General features: G+C 43.3%; 1 protein-coding gene across 1 annotated transcript in view; it reads left to right on the plus strand.

The window, feature by feature from the left end:
- The window catches only part of T265_09082 (hypothetical protein), a gene marked incomplete at both ends in the record, with an annotated part of 101,741 nt that overhangs the window by 52,899 nt on the left and 33,730 nt on the right, over nucleotides 1-15,112 (plus strand). The window contains 4 exons of the mRNA XM_009175067.1: nucleotides 6,705-6,880; nucleotides 7,426-7,588; nucleotides 9,065-9,298; nucleotides 14,439-14,631. Coding sequence (XP_009173331.1) covers nucleotides 6,705-6,880; nucleotides 7,426-7,588; nucleotides 9,065-9,298; nucleotides 14,439-14,631 — 766 coding nt within the window. The remainder of the gene's footprint in view (nucleotides 1-6,704; nucleotides 6,881-7,425; nucleotides 7,589-9,064; nucleotides 9,299-14,438; nucleotides 14,632-15,112) is intronic.

Genomic DNA, 15,112 nt, shown 5'->3' on the forward strand with positions numbered 1-15,112 from the left:
CTTTTTGGTTCTTGTTTTTCACCCAGTCTCACTATAACTTATCCTACAATATGGTGACAGTGTGCGTGTGTGTTGGCGCCGCAAGAAATGTTTCCGCCCAGTTAGTGAATTTCTGAAATAGCGTTCTACACTCTTCTAGTATTCGCGCCACACTTGCTTCTAGGTTATACATACAGTTAAACAAAATCCAGTAAGTCTATGGAGGCGAAATGACTGGTCAAGGCGTTCAGAAAAGCTACCACAACCCCTCATTGATCGTGGCTCCTCCACGTCACACCGAACGGACTCGTGGATAGCCAGTAAACGGTCAAATGGCACATTGTGAAGGTCTGACAGAGTCGGTGACATGATTTGAAACGTATCGCATGATATGTATTTAGACCTTGCGTAAGGTGATATGCATAGTTCGACAGACTGTTCAACTCGTCAGGGAGCTGCATGCACACTCCGCCAGTTGTTCACCGGACTATGGTTCTCGCGTCGTTTCTTCGGTGTTGGTTATGCTATTCGATAGACCTATTTTACGTGGAGTCCTTGGTAAGTCTCATGTAACTAATCCCAACCTGTCTGTTATAACTGCGTTTTATCCCTCTGTACGTTTTCACGGTAATCGGTTTATGGGATGTCTTCAGAGGTAATGTCAATCCTTGCCCAACCCGTGTCCAGTTACACGCACTCTGTTGTGGATGACTCCCTCGGGTATACTCTGCGGTTGCAGATGATAGACAGCTCACGATGCTGTCTGGAAAGGTGTCCCGACCCATCCTACACGAGCCCTGTGTGGTTCGTCACCCAAGTTCTCTTGGTTGGGTTATTGGTTTCACTCAGGAAAGCACCGATATACAGCATGCTCTCTCCTTCAAGATTCATTCCATGTCGTCCTCCTTGGCACGAACATCGTGCCAGCTCGCCACTGCCTAACTTCTCTCGTCCCTATGTTTTCTTCATTCAAACAGTGAATTCTGGCAACGTACCTCCCACACGTCTCAAATTTTTTTGATTGCTTGTCACATCACTGCTTCCATTTACGTTTGGGGTTTGGATTTACACTTATTCCTCTCTCTGTACGTTCCTGTTTCCTTCACTGATATTTGTCTTTCTGATTTGGAACGTTTTTGAGCAAACATTTTCCTTCCAAATTAGTAAATGTATTTGTTGTGTCTAACGACCACCCGATAGCAACGACACTGCTCAACTCTTATCCTTACTGGGTGTTAACTGTGGCCATATGATACGATCCGACTTTGTATCCCTGACTTTCGGTATCATAGCTCCCATTGGCTTCGGATGTACCGACCTGTGAGGAAGAAGTTTACGCCAAGGCTACTTCCTTCTTATATTGTATTGGCATTCTGAACCACTTTGGTGGCTCACGTGGATGCTAAACCTCAGGCTAACCAGGTGTCCCTCGTATTCAGTAAACTCCTCTGCCTTCATCGGTTCTTGTGACCCGTCTGTTATTATCTATTTCCGTTTATCTTTTATCGTCCCTTATAATCTGTGTTTCACCGCTGCCCGTATGCTGATGCAGTGATTCTTGGGCTGTTATGTTTTATCATATCTCTATCAATCCTACGATTTCTCATGGGAACTTCAGGAGTTGGCTTACTGAAACACTGCTTCAGTTTGTGTCCGATTTCCCAAAACCTATCACCAGGTTGGCTTAGTCATCATTACCTTCTACGTTGTGGTAGGAGTGCATCAACCCTCACTATCATCCAGTGCTGTTTGCGTACATATTACGAACGTAATAGAATGAAGATCCATGGAATGTTTCCGATTCTTTGTCGCCAAGCGAACACGTATCACTCGGTGTAAACTCAATTAACGTCAAATCCCAGTGTTTGGTATTTTTGTCGGACCCATCGTACAAGTTGATTTCCAGTTAGGCGTGAACAATTAGTCCATTCACCAATAGTCATGTTGTTCTGTCTAGGTTGTACGTCAGACCAACTTTCTTGTTTTCCTTTTGAGGTGAATTTCGATCGACATGGTTCAGTGGTTAGATTGCGAATTTACTGACCGGAAGGTCCGTCGTTCGAACCAGACCTTTGCTTCTCGACGTCTAGGCTTGGGCCATCTGGCAGTATCCCAGTCCTCGTGCTTCTTTCTGGTGGCATGGCATTTAGGCACCGAAAGGGTGCTACAGCTGAAGGGTATTTTTTTTAGAGACATGCAACAGGGTTCGAGGTTGGATTCGGTCTCCTTATGGTCCCAAAATTCAATGGAAAGATTGAAGGGCCAGCTGGGATCGGCCACTCTTAGACAGTAGTATTCTTGAGAGTAGTCCATTATCTCGTGCACATAAGCGATATTCGCCCCTTCCGTCAACAAGTTCGTGAGTTGGGTCAAACCATGAGTGAAATGAAGTGCGCACTACGCGAAGTGGACGCTAAGTTTATCATATGAAATTTTTGTGCGATACGATCGCCCTATATACGTATGGGTGCTTTGGTATCCCCTGAACTGAAGCAAGTCGCCTATGGGCATGCACTTTCAAACTCAGTGTACACTGAGTGGTCAACATAGTTTATTCTGATGGTTGGTTGGATTTCGGAAGGAATGGCCTTATAGCACGTAACACGATCAATCGGCGGGGGCGCCACAGGAAACGACTGAGAAACTAATATTTTTGATGTAGTTAATGCTGACCACTGGCATGCACCGGTTTCTAGCCATGCCCGGTTGCACATTTTGATCTCCGTAGGTTTTAGCTAATAGTCTGCTGCCCTCTTCGCTCACCTGATGTCGAAGGCGCCGTCCATTCCGACGAAACCAATTCGGCCTCTCGTCACCATCATCGTAGTGTGACTGCATGAGGCCTCCCGCAACCCAAAAATGCTCTCTGGACTTGACTCACTAATTTAGTTATTGCAGTTTTTTGAGGCTGTTGAAATTTAGTCCTGCTTCGGCGTGTAAGATTGTCGCAGTATCATTAGGTTTTTAATTCTGATTGGGGGTTTTTGTTTTAATAAATGCATTCTTTTACTTCATCCTTTTGTGACATACAGTTCACAAAACTATTATGTCATGCCTCGGTTTTTGCAAAAACACTGATTTTTTCTCATCAAATTGGTCGAAAAGTGCAGTATCTTGGATGATTACAAGAATGACATCAGCTCATAAGAGTTTAGTGTGAACACTGTCACATTCTGATAGATGAAATCGGCAGGATACCAAAGGGCCATTACTTCACTTGAACTCCTACTCTAGCCAACTGTGGCCGAACCATACTTCTTGGGGGCTCGTCACCTGAGAAATATTCCGCTGACCAGCGCTCCCCGGGTTGATAAACCCTCCGTTGAAGGTCTAGTCATTAAATCAACAGACCCCTGCTGTGAATTATGAAGTACTGGCCTCCAGCTATGCTGGATAGGTTATTCGGATAATTGTTTGATGAGATAGCGGCTTTCGGTGGTGATCAGTTACCGACTGGTTTCGTTGGGTGTGTGTCCTAATAGACAGTAGTAAAAAGGGAAATCTATCAGAAGTTATGAATCAGATCCTATGGAGTTGGTAATGAATGAATTTCGGATGCATATTGATTACCAGAAGTGGTGGAAAAACCCCCAAAAATTGTTAGATTGCTGTCATCCACATACTACAAGTCAACGAGGATTTCTCAGTTGGAAGAGCAGAACGCACTATTGTTTGTTATTATTATTCGGGAGAATCTTTTTAGTGATAAGAATAATTTATTCGGATCTCCATATTACTATTATTAGGCTTCTTTATGTCCCATAGGTTTTCGTCTACAGGACGATAACGTAGCACCGCTTTTGTAATGTTTAGTAAATTAATAAGATTCCACTTGTTTTTTCTTAATGAGACTGATACACCATTTGTGATTCATCTTGTAATTGAGGTCAGTTTGTGTGAAAAAAGTTCTAGCTTCTTGTTTGGGATCATCATCAGCATGCATCTCACGAAATACGACAGCGAGGTATCAGTGATTGCTGAACACTGATGTGGTGTCGATGATAATGATGGTTTCACGAATCACCAGGACGATTCTGTTCCGCTGCGTCCTGGTTAGTAATTGAAGACGAAACAGCTTATCCACGAGCAGCTGATCAGCAGTGTGATTAATTCGAACTCAGACAGGATATTGCACCAGTAGTAATCCAAATCGCCTGGTCACGTCCTGACTGGCTTCTCAACAGGAAATTCGCTATGATGACAGTTCACAGCAACAGCGGAGTTTGATACGATTCCCTGTTTAACTCAAGAGCTTAAATTGGGTATGTTTTGCACCGATGCATTGGCTTATGTGACTCCTGTCAAATTTGGAGACTTACTTTTACCCGGTCCGTATAACAGCTACGCCAAAGGTCTTCCGCCAACAAAATGCTCCATTGCGCAGGTGATGTAGTTTTACTGATAGAGTAACCGTTCAAGGGAATCTGCTGGATGCTTGTGGAAGATATGATCTACCGAACAGCGTGCATGTTGTGTTGGGCTCCATCGATTCGTTGTCACTGGTATGTCAACTCTGGCATGATTCAATCCCATAATGAACATTCTCATAAAAGCAAGTTTCCCAAGCGTTATCGTTTTCTTGGTTCCGTGCTCAGAACTAGAAGTTTTATCTTGTGGATCTACTGAATGACAAAAAAAGTCGAGTGGCTTTGTGGGTGACGTCAGCGGTTTAATATGATGTTTGACTCGTAGATACAGGTCCATGGCAAGATGCGTGGACATTGTGCTATCTCTGAATGACCAGCTTGAGAGCTACTTTCAGGACCGAAAAGCGTTTACTGTGTGACCTTAGAAACGAAGGTCCCTTGGAGCTGTATCCTTACTGATAGCTTGTCCTTAAAAGAGAATACCATCAATGACATTCTGTACTCATTCTCCAACAAAGGCACTAAACTTACTGAGGATCATTAGAGAGTGACTATGTACAGAACGTAATCAAAGCAACTGCATCTCATACCTGTGTATACTTATTGGGTGATGTCAAATACTCAAGCATCAGGAACTCGAGTAGTCGAAGAAAATGACCCTTATCTCGAAAACACTCACTTTCCTCATTTTTTCTCCAGCAGATTGATTACCGTGTATTTTAGTAATAAGTATTAGCCATATCCTGATTACACTTCAATTGAATCCATAAATCCGCTACTCAGTTAAATATAGCCGGTTTGTCTGAATCTACCCGCGTTCTGCCGAACACAACTGATCATGAAACATGTTTTATTAGCATTTTATCGAGCATTTGATAAGCGAGAGTTCGATCTATTTTCCCATTGTCGGATGGAATGATTTCGAAGCATATCTTTGCAAACAATTATTTCTGGCAACGTGCAAGTACTGTATAATCACCCTGAAGATCGACCGTCTCTATTTAGACCATTGAACAGGCTACAGGAGAGCGCTTTTTATTTCTTTTTGTTTGGTTGCCTTCTTATTGAGCGGTCACACCGACAACACAGGTAAGGTCAATAAAGAGTGTAACACGCATCACTAGGCTATGGGGCCTCATTCATTTCTCACGCACTCCGGAATCGTAATTGGATTAGCGCATTATGCATTTGTCCGCTAGTCCAGATGGTTTTCTACTTAATTCATTACCGGAAAAGGCGTTTTCCCCCAGTGTCCACTGCCGTATTCAAGTGCCAAACAATTCGTTTTTCAGCTGGTGGTGGCCGTTCAAAAGCGTTTGGTTACATTCCGCTCATCTGGTGTTTTCTGCCAATGCCTTCGTAACTCAGACGCACACCGTATTTGGCTTTCTGCTATAACCATGCTGTTTTCTGTTTCCATGCATGCACATTTTTCTCATTCTCGGGAAATGAACTTCCTGTCTGTCTTGCTTCTCATCGACGTGCGTGCTACACGCAAATAGACACTTTCTCGGATAGTAATTTACGCTATCTGTTGCGCCATTATGAACAAACTGGTGGCCATGTTTGACTCCAGAGCAGACAACTCCTTGCCTCTTTCAGGAGGCACTCATTCCAGTCTTTTAGATGCATTCTCGCTGACTACTCTTGAAAACAAACTGAAAGCTGAATAATCGCACCGAAAAACACGGACTGCGTGTGAACCGGCCGTGACGCTCGATCATTTGGACGTCATTTTTGCGGTCTTCAACGTCCCCCTGAGGAGTTCACAAATCATTGAGGATATCCCTTCTCCAAAGTGGCATATGTTTCAGGAATTTGTGCATTAGAATTCTCCTGTTGATTTCCATCAGTAGATCATTATCATATCTCCCTAACTTGCTGCCGTCCATCATTAGATGATTGCATGCATACGTTGTTGAGTCCCCTTTCGTCCAAAGTTGCGAATTGATCATAAGAGGACCCTTTTTGTGTTACTCATGTTTGGTAGTGGCTATTTCGCTCAGTGGAATATTGGTCCGTCCTTTGAGGCTACTTTGCCTCGAATAGCGTGCTGATGTATATATGGAAATGGGTCGGTGTTGTTACTCACAGCTTTCAAAATGCATTGGTTTAAAGGATTCACCTGCCTAGTTCAAAAAACTTTTTAGTTTTCGAGTTGTGATTCATCAATTCCAATTCGTCTCGTACGACATAATGATTGCCCAGCTCGGTTGCAACATTGCTGCACATCTGCAAAGGTGTTATGGGGTTACTCTGAATAGTCAGCTGTTTTTTAAACAAACGTTTAGGAACTGACTATGTTCCCATCCTTTTTTTGTTATCTCGGAATCCAATCCTTGTTTTATTTATCCATAGAGCTTGACCACTGTCGTGTTGGATCCCTTGTCGGCTCTGTCCGACGTCCCGTATGATGATGTCAGAGGTAAGCAGCTCGAGTGTGTGCAGCACATGCTCCACTGTTGCGGAGAGCAAATCGGTACTTGCTGGTTGCGGCTGATTGAAATCATCGGTGTAATCCGGGATTCATTCAAGTGAGCTATTTTGGTTTGAAAAGCTCCATTTTCCCTTCTGTTTCCTTGCGCAGAACGTGAAAATTCAGTATAATCTTTTACTAGTTTTGGAAAACTGGTACCTGACCCTGGGTTTACAAGTGCGTGCTCGTTGGTCTTCACTTAGCTGTCGTCAGTAAAGCGGCTTGATCATTTTCTTGCGGTTCTGTTTTGTTTTTATTATATTATATTATATTGTATTATATTATATTTTATCGTTCCTTTTTTTTATCATTTTATTGTTCCTCGAGCGTGGTGGACAGGTCAACAGCCACCTGATCTACAACTAGTCTACGCACTCAAGCTACTAACATTCCGATATATACTACTGATGATGTCACTTCTCATGGTTCATATATTTTGTTTATGATGGGTCCCTCAATAGTAATACTCTGGGAAAATGTTTGGTTACCTGGACAATTAGCGGGCGTTTGAATCACCATGTTTGTTTTGACCATTGGTAACCACTGAGTTTAATAATTTTTTGTAACTCACAGCCTTTGTGGTTTGTTCTGACCGTTTAATAGGGTCGACCTCATTCAAACTGCCTTCCAATGCTTCAAGCTGATTGTCACCGACTATTTATCGTCCCTTCTGCCCAACTGCTATCCGGCTTGCGTGGAAACTGCTGCTCGCTTTGGACACCAGAAACAGGATTTGAATATCGCTCTCACGGCGATTGGGTCCATTGTAAGTGTATCGTTAGTGTATTGGAGTTTTATCTAGCTGTCTGGTCTGCTCATCAAACTGTGATATCTAACCCTGGACTAATGTGTCCTACAAACTGAACTTCAGCACATGCGTTTTTCTAGTGGTATGTTTTCTCAGTCGTTCTATAAACTGACTCACTACGATCACTTGTTTAGACATTCATCCTCGGTTTTCTTGGGTTGTCTTTCATCTGTGTTTCGCTTGTCTACCGTATATGTAGTGTGCATATTGTTGCAGGATTTTCTCACCTGACTACTTCTTAAGTGTGCTGGGAAGACCTTCCGTGAGTGTTAACTTTGTACAATGAATTGTAGTCTTTTGCTGGACATAATCATTGGTAATCTCTTAGTTAGTGTCAGTTGATCGCTTAGGTCAAAAGTGCACTAGACGTGCAATGAAACCGTGATTTTAGTCAGAAGATGTCTCTACGCTACACCGCTCATTCAAACTCAGGGTAAAAGTCGACGCCTGTCTAAGTTCACCTACTCCCCACCGTCTGGTTGCGCAGTGTTCCTACAATGTGATCATCGAACAATGTGTTACCTTTCCCGTTTTAGCATTACGAGTAAGGAGGAAACACCTCCAAATTGACAGTCTGGCTAATAGGTTGCTTGACTTTGTGCTTTGCAGTGTTTTGATCAGCCACTCGAATCTCATTCTGTAGACGATATCAACGACTGTATGAATAATATTTTGCAGCCAACAAATCTATCGATTCTTTAACTACCGTGGCTGCATGCGGCGCTGCTGCTGCTGCATATAGAGGATAGTGATCACCCCTAATTTTCTACTTCCCTTCAGCCGTACGTTTCATCTCAGTAACTTCGACAATGACTTGATTTCGGGAACATGATATGTGCCGAAAGCTTCAGATCAACAAACCGGCAAATGATTTATGTTATGATTTTTTTAAAAATCATGTCCACGCATTAACCACAAACCCGCTATTAGATATAGGGTGTTTCTGGTTAGACGTAGTCAAGGGTGAATAAAGTTCGTCGTGCAAGTGAATTATAAAGGTTTCCAACCACGTCCACTATGCATTAACATAGCTTACTGCAACGCTTTTTCCCCTTCGAGTGTAAGAGTGCTGCTTCAGTATAGCTTTTCTTAATACAAAAAGGTGCCTTAGTCCGCTGCCCGTTGGGTTCAGATGGTCGATTGCGTGCAACATTCTCTACATCTATACTCCGCGAATTGCACCCCGAAATCTTGCACACTTACCAGTTTAAACGGAATTTCGCGATCCATCACATGAACCCATATCATATAAATCCTTCGCTCTTACTGCTTTTCAGAAAAGGTGTCATCATTTGCACTGTACGACTTTCTGTTATTTTTTATCGTATATTTGCCGGGGATCCACATCACCTTTCATACAGTCACTTACTGTCCGTAGATCCGAATCCGAACCCGAATCATTGTCGTCTACTGTCCAACTACACCCCTTTGTAGCTCCATTTGGCAGATTACCTGCTACAATTAGACGGACTACCCGAGACAAAGATTGGTCAAGGTGGTCTGTCACTGCACGATTTATGGATTGATATATTTTGTAAACTTGCTGACCTGTGTTTGGATCGACGCCCAGCAATACGCAAATCAGCCTGTCAGACGCTGTTCAATACAGTCGAGTGCCATAGTGCACGCCGTTTTGATGAGGCCACTTGGTCCGCTCTCTTCTGGAAAGTACGTCCACTCTATTCCTAGCGGTGTCTCTCGTCTCTATAGTGCACGCCGTTTTGATGAGGCCACTTGGTCCGCTCTCTTCTGGAAAGTACGTCCACTCTATTCCTAGCGGTGTCCTCTCGTCTCTCTCTCTCTCTCTCTCTCTCTCTCTTAAGCGTTGTCCTTTTTATGACAATTTTTCATATAGCGGTCATGCTGCAGCCAAAAAAATGACAACGAACTCCGTCGCTACTACGTTATATCATATGCTCAAAGTTTGCACCCAATTTTTGTGCTTATATCTCATGTATCCTGAGTGAACCCATACGATTTCCAATTTCAGGCTTTGCTGAATGAGATATTTTTCCGATTTTTAGATCTACATCATGCTGCGATGTGACCTTCCTATTTCAAGGTTCTATCAGGTTTAGTCGGCTGTTCCGGTATACGGATTATATCAGCGCAAAAAATCATATTCAGGGTGAAATGCACCTTCAAACTAGAGCATTAGTCGATTAACCTCTTCGTCTTTTAGGTAGGTTTTCGCATACCAAATTACCTGGCATTTCATGGATTCATTCTTGGTTCTTACAAAACTCAGCACGAGTTTTGTGTACCTTGTTCAATGAACGGAGAAAAAGCACCTCATGCTGGACAAACTGGAACGCTTTTAAACACATGTTGGTTTGCTAAGATCCTCATAAATCTTAATGCAGCCTACAGACTCCACAATTGACACTGTTCTGCTAGATCAAAAGTTCCATTACCTAGGTGTCACGCGGGGGATTCAAAGAACTAATATTAGTATTATCCAAGGGTCGCACTGTTTGCGACGTATGAAATTCCAAGTTCACTGGGATGGGCAGAAAAAGTTCGGATAATACACTTCTTGGAGTAAACGCACATTTTTGGAATTCTTCAGTAACGGTTACCAAAAATAATGCACCCTAATTTTATTTCACACGCGGTTTCGGCCTACCTAGCGTTCCATCAACTGGGAACACTATAGACGGTTCAGTTTATCTTATAACTGTTGGGGTTTTTCACATCCTTAAGCATGGAACCAAATATATTCCCATCCATTCAGGAGTGGGTCGTTGGACTCCGGTCTTCGAATTAATTATCAGTCTAAGAAAAAGCCTAACCCATCTGGTCAGCAGATAAGTTGACCTTGACGATTGGCGCGGTAGATCTTCTAGTTCAAGGGAATCTCCGTCGGACTTTGAAAATTTTCAGCGCATAAATTTACAGACTTCAGTTTAGTCGAAAATACGAAGTGAAGAAGTGGTTAAATTACAACTTCAAAAAGCTACGATAGCGTTGTGCTTCATTCTGACTTCTGAAGGTGTAATAATAGCAGTACCAATAGTAGTAGTGATACTACTCGTTCCGCCCTAACGCCTTTTCGACACCTAGCTGCTGTGCTGCCCGAAGGAAGCAGGAGGGGGACGATGTTGACAGGTAGCGCAATCCTAGACATGCTGCGGAGATTCCGGGGTCGGGTTTGAGCCACGGATCTTCCACTCAGCAAGCTCGCCCCTTAGCCACTGAGCTCTCTTGCAAGATGTGGGCAAAATTCGTTTAAATTACTGCCTAACTACATCTGGATTATTTGATGAGACGATCCTTCGGGGCGAGATGGCTCAAGTGGTTAGAGCGCGAATTTACTGACCAGAAAGTCCGTGGTTCGAACCCGACCTCAGCATCTCGACTAGTCGTGTCTAGGCTTGGGCGAACTGACAGTATCCCAGCCCTCGTGCTCCCTTTGGGTGGCATGACAGCGGAGCACCGAAAGCGTGTTACTCCTGAATGATGATCTTTTCTATTATCTTCGGATCAACCTAGATCTATAAGGCCTATCATAAAGTATTTCCATGACCAACCCTGAATTGAACTAAGAGGCTGCACGAGGTGTTTTCCTTGTTATTTACTGCTCGGGACCCAAAGCATCCTCTTTTAGAAAGCTCGCTATTTGCAGCTTGCTATCTGCAGCGTGATACAATGATCGAGTTGACTGATGATAAAATTGCCCACACTCTCAGCTCAGTCACTCTTTCCGATGATTGCGGTGAATGAAGATCTATCCTATCTTTGGAGTTATCCTATCGAAGACGAGTAATTTATCAACCCTGGTTGTGAAGAGCAGCTGTAGCCCAGAAAGTCGTTAATACATAGCGCGCTGGCTAGTGGATGCGTAATCAAACATACATCCCAGATTATTTTTTTCTTTCATAAATACCATAAAGTCCCTAAAATGGATGTTTTTGAAAAAGTGCCACTCCCATTCCGGAAGCAAGGTACCCTTCAATGTTGTAGTTCACTTGGAGGATTCTCTCGTACGTAGGATGGGTCCAGAATGTTTGTAAGTTGTTAATCGACCCTCTTTTAGACACCGGGCAATAAAAAAACAGTCGCTTTAGATGTGTGAATGCTCTCAAATTGACCTTTTGGTTGAATTAAGTTGCACCTGATATGAGATTTGTGTTTTTTAACATGCCCAGAGCAAGATTTTCAGAGCACCGACCAAGTATAGCCACTATCGAAGTTTGGCTTTTGCAAAGCGGTTTCGCTTTATAGAGAAATTTGTTAACTAGGTACACAACAAACGGTCAGGTTTCTGGAATTTGAATCCTTTCATGATAGCTTGTGTCCAGTCAATCATCAGATCTTCAGTTGTTTGTGCTCGTGTCAACTAACAATGCATGACAACCTCTGGCAAGTCAAACACCGACTTTAACTTGACAATGGTGTGCGCACATTGTGTTCAAGAGCTCTTCAGCCGAAATAAATTATTTTGTCAGGTGGATTTTGATGAGGCGTCACCCACTGCTCTCAATACATGTCTATTTACCATCGTGTTTATGCACCATACTCCTCCAACAATGATGATTGCTAGTCGTCTTTAACTACGTCCACTACTCGATAATGCATTCAGTTTTTCGTTTTCATACGTGGAAACGCAAATGTGTCGAGTAAAGCGAGGATATGTTTTCTGTTTATCGACTTCTGTAAAAAAATTGAAACACTGTGATACGTTCTATTGGAAAAAGTTTGGAACCGATTGAGTGGTTATCGTTTCAGAAGAGCCTGGTATACTATTGATTGCTTACCGAGCTCTTCTGAAAAGTGTGATACCTTTGTCTCACTTTAATTTCTTACCTACCTCTGGCTGTCTACATTACAAGCTCTGTCGCCGAAATGAAGCCACAGCTGCTCATAATCGTTCTCACGCTTGGCGATAACGATTCATGTTGTTTTTGGTTTACACCAGAATAAATAAAATTCCGAATGTGAACTTCAGCGAGATTCTCAGGCGATTAAATTTCCTAGATCCCCGCTATAGAGCCTCTGATTGTCACGTACCCAAACGTTTCACTGCTCCACACCGCAACCAACCCCACCGTTGACGGCTCCATAACACACCAGATCGTGAATAGTGGAATAAATGCTCAGTGCTTATAGGGTACTGACCGGTAGGTCTTTGGAATAAATGCTCAGTGCTTATAGGGTACGAACTTACTGACCGGTAGGTCTGTAGTTGGAACCCAACCCAAGCATGTCGACTAATCTTGTCCAGTCTTGTCTCAGCAATCGTGCTCACTTTGGGTGGTATGGCACCTAGAAACCAAAAAGAGTGTCACAGCTCAATGATTCATTTTTGCTCGACATTCATTTGGTGTTCCTGAAGCTACCTTGAACTCGTTAGGGTTCGGTTGGTTGGATCTTGTGGCACGGAGATAACGCATTCTCTCTTGGATGGTCCGTTCCACGCTACTCTGCTGTCGCCCAGTGTAGCTGAACAACTTGGAATAGAACGTTGGCTGACGTACATAAGAGTTTCATCGGTAAATACCCTGAGATTAAGGATACAATGGCCGTCGGTTACGATAGAAAAGTGCTGTTCGAAGGATATGCTGTCAGCCTCGGCCGCGGTTACACCGTCAAATCATTTCTTGTGACGAAAGCTCATCTCGAATGATTTTCTGCTGAGGCTAGGGGCACACAATGCGGATGCGCATTTGGCACATCCTCCCGGAAGCGCTGTCTCGATTATTATAGATACTAACGTTCCAGAGGCCCACTACATTACGGACTCTAGGAAACAGTCTTATACATCTCTGACGTGCTTGGGTTGGAAAATTTCCGTACTGTGAGATTGCCGACGTTGGTGCGCAACCGATTATTGAAGCTGATATACTATGGATGTATGGGTTCGATTATAAGGAAAATAGAGGTGCGAATAAACCATTATCGTCATAGAACAATCATGTCATAGATTGCACTGAGTGGTTTGCCATCTTGATGGATGATCACTACCCTGTGCCGTTGCCTCGTAAGGTGGACTGAGACGCCTGCCGAATAGATCACATACCTCAGAGGAAGTTTTCAATTAATTGAAGGGTCATTACAAAAAAACTATGTATTTTCTTGACGGAATATATCACTCATAAGTTTGACCAAAAAATTCGATGGAAAACTATCCGTTTGTCTTTCTCCGATCTTATCAGGTAGACGCAGTCCCCAAGTTTCCGTCAGCCTTGTCTCTCGAACCCGGGGTTGGAAAATTTCCGTACTGTGAGATTGCCGACGTTGGTGCGCAACCGATTATTGAAGCTGATATACTATGGATGTATGGGTTCGATTATAAGGAAAATAGAGGTGCGAATAAACCATTATCGTCATAGAACAATCATGTCATAGATTGCACTGAGTGGTTTGCCATCTTGATGGATGATCACTACCCTGTGCCGTTGCCTCGTAAGGTGGACTGAGACGCCTGCCGAATAGATCACATACCTCAGAGGAAGTTTTCAATTAATTGAAGGGTCATTACAAAAAAACTATGTATTTTCTTGACGGAATATATCACTCATAAGTTTGACCAAAAAATTCGATGGAAAACTATCCGTTTGTCTTTCTCCGATCTTATCAGGTAGACGCAGTCCCCAAGTTTCCGTCAGCCTTGTCTTCTGCTCGAACCCGGGTTGCACACCGTTCGCAAAATATTACCACTGGTACACTGATTTAGTTATAATTGAAAGCTCAGCTGAATGTGCTACACAAGCCGTCTCATGTTTCATTACAGTATATTTTATTGACGCTTTATTCTTTTTTTTTAACTGTCTTTTCCCCCGTCCATTTTACTCTCCACTGGTCCTAGGTCTTGTTCCCACTGCTGACAAACGTGCGTGAATTGTGCGCAAGTGCTCCAGTGGAACGTGTTGACGGTCGGCCAAACAGTCTGCTCATTCACCACACTCGTGACACTGCAGCTAAACAATGGGCCGAGACGGTGGTGCTTACCTTATCGGGCGTGGCACAACTCTTTGTTTCGAAGCAGGAGCAGTTGCTCGGTTTGTGTAAGTCATGCGTATCAGTCACGCGAACTGCTTTTGGCAGCACAGTCTTATTGGCCTTTGGTTATCTCTCCTGTATAGGTGAGTAGCTCAGTATGGATAAGTAGAGTGCAAAGTAAGTTTTCACTTTGTTGGTCTGGTCTGCTGGCTCGGCGGATTTCGGTTAATCACTTTTCCCGATGCATGTCTTGGATGGCTAGTGTTTTCGGAGGTTCAGATCAGGCTCTGTCGGGTATTTGCCACTCACGTATTCACTAGCATTCAGTGTCGTTTTCGGCATCCGAGAGCACGTCTGCTCGCACTGACGAATAGTTGTAACACTAGGCTTTTGCGACACCTGTTGTTATAGTGCATTTTTTGAGTAACGTGATCTAGCGTTGCGAACACATTTTGCTCGGTAGTGGCTGCAGGGATGTTTTTGATTCCTAATAGATAATCTTAATGATCATTTCAACGTATATATATATATATATATATA

This window comes from Opisthorchis viverrini, assembly GCF_000715545.1.
Source record: "Opisthorchis viverrini unplaced genomic scaffold opera_v5_255, whole genome shotgun sequence".
In the NCBI taxonomy this organism is placed as follows: Eukaryota; Metazoa; Platyhelminthes; class Trematoda; order Opisthorchiida; family Opisthorchiidae; genus Opisthorchis; species Opisthorchis viverrini.